Source organism: Quercus robur, chromosome 1 (assembly GCF_932294415.1).
Source record: "Quercus robur chromosome 1, dhQueRobu3.1, whole genome shotgun sequence".
Taxonomy (NCBI): domain Eukaryota; kingdom Viridiplantae; phylum Streptophyta; class Magnoliopsida; order Fagales; family Fagaceae; genus Quercus; species Quercus robur.
In genome coordinates, this window is record NC_065534.1 from 40440964 (window position 1) to 40442055 (window position 1092).

The 1092-nt window shown below is 36.4% G+C and overlaps 1 protein-coding gene across 1 annotated transcript; it reads right to left on the bottom strand.

Annotated features, from left to right (window-relative positions):
• Positions 1–321: 321 nt before the first annotated feature.
• LOC126710787 (uncharacterized) lies at positions 322–687 on the bottom strand. The gene has a single exon (XM_050411221.1). The coding sequence runs from the start codon at positions 685–687 to the stop codon at positions 322–324; it is 366 nt and encodes a 121-aa protein (XP_050267178.1).
• Positions 688–1092: the final 405 nt, after the last annotated feature.

The following is a 1092-nucleotide window of genomic DNA, read 5'->3' on the forward strand; positions in this document are numbered from 1 at the left end:
TTGTTTGTGCTACCACACATATTGCATGTTAATTGAATTAATTAATTAACTTGACTAATTAATTGGTTAATTTATCACAAATGGTCAATACATTCTTTGCATATCACTTGTGATTCTTGTAACCACCAGTTGAGGAAGAACCAAATCCAGAATTGACCTTTGCTGCAAGAGTAGTGGACTCAACAAAAGGTCCACTCCAATTGATCTTTGCCTCTCCTCTTGAATCAACAAAGAGTAAACTTTGTTTAGAGGAGGTAGTGGATCCATTAGCAAAATTTGTCCTCAGACTTGGGCAAATGATTCATTCAACCCCATTAGCAACTACATGACTGAATCTTTGTGCTGAAGATCTTCAATAATTCCATTAACATTGAATGTGCACTTACCACATGAGCAACAAGGAAAAGGACAAAAATTCTGAATTTCATCCCAAAGAATTGTCAATTGAGTAAAATAGTCACTGATAAAGGTATCACCTTGTGAAATGCTAGCAAGATCTTTCTGCAACTGATATGTCACACTTGTAGCAATTCTAAGTGATACATAATTGAGAATCCAAGCAACAACTATGTTGTTGCAGCGAGTCCATGCTTGAGCAATCAAAGGCTCTTTCGCCATGGAAGGTGTGAGAATCGAAGTTCCATCAATAAATCCAAGCTTGTTCTTAACACTGAGTGCCCTCTCCATTGATCTAGCCCAAGCAAAGTAATTTTCTCCGCCAACTAAAGGCTGTGAAATCAAGATTACTCTTGGACTTTAAGCATGAAGTAGGAAGAAAGGATGAGATTCATCAATGGTTCTTAAAGAAGCTAAGGCAGAGGATTCAGTGGAAGCCATTAGAGAAGCTTCAAATCTTTGAGAACTTTATCAAAGTTTCTAGGGATTGAAAAACAGTGAAAAAGGAAACGCTTTAAACAAAAGCAAATTGCTCTGATACCATATGAAATCTGAATGAGAGAAACGATTTCTTGAATTAACAAGCTAATTACAATGAGCTATATATAGCTAAGAATCAAAGTCACTGGAAGCAAAAAAGGTGCTAACAAACTAACAGAAAACCAGAAAGCAAAAGATCCTCTTAACTACACTAGG

What these genes read in the sequence shown, in the direction of transcription:
- LOC126710787 (XM_050411221.1), bottom strand. Translation starts at nt 687, where the DNA reads ATGGAGAGGGCACTCAGTGTTAAGAACAAGCTTGGATTTATTGATGGA.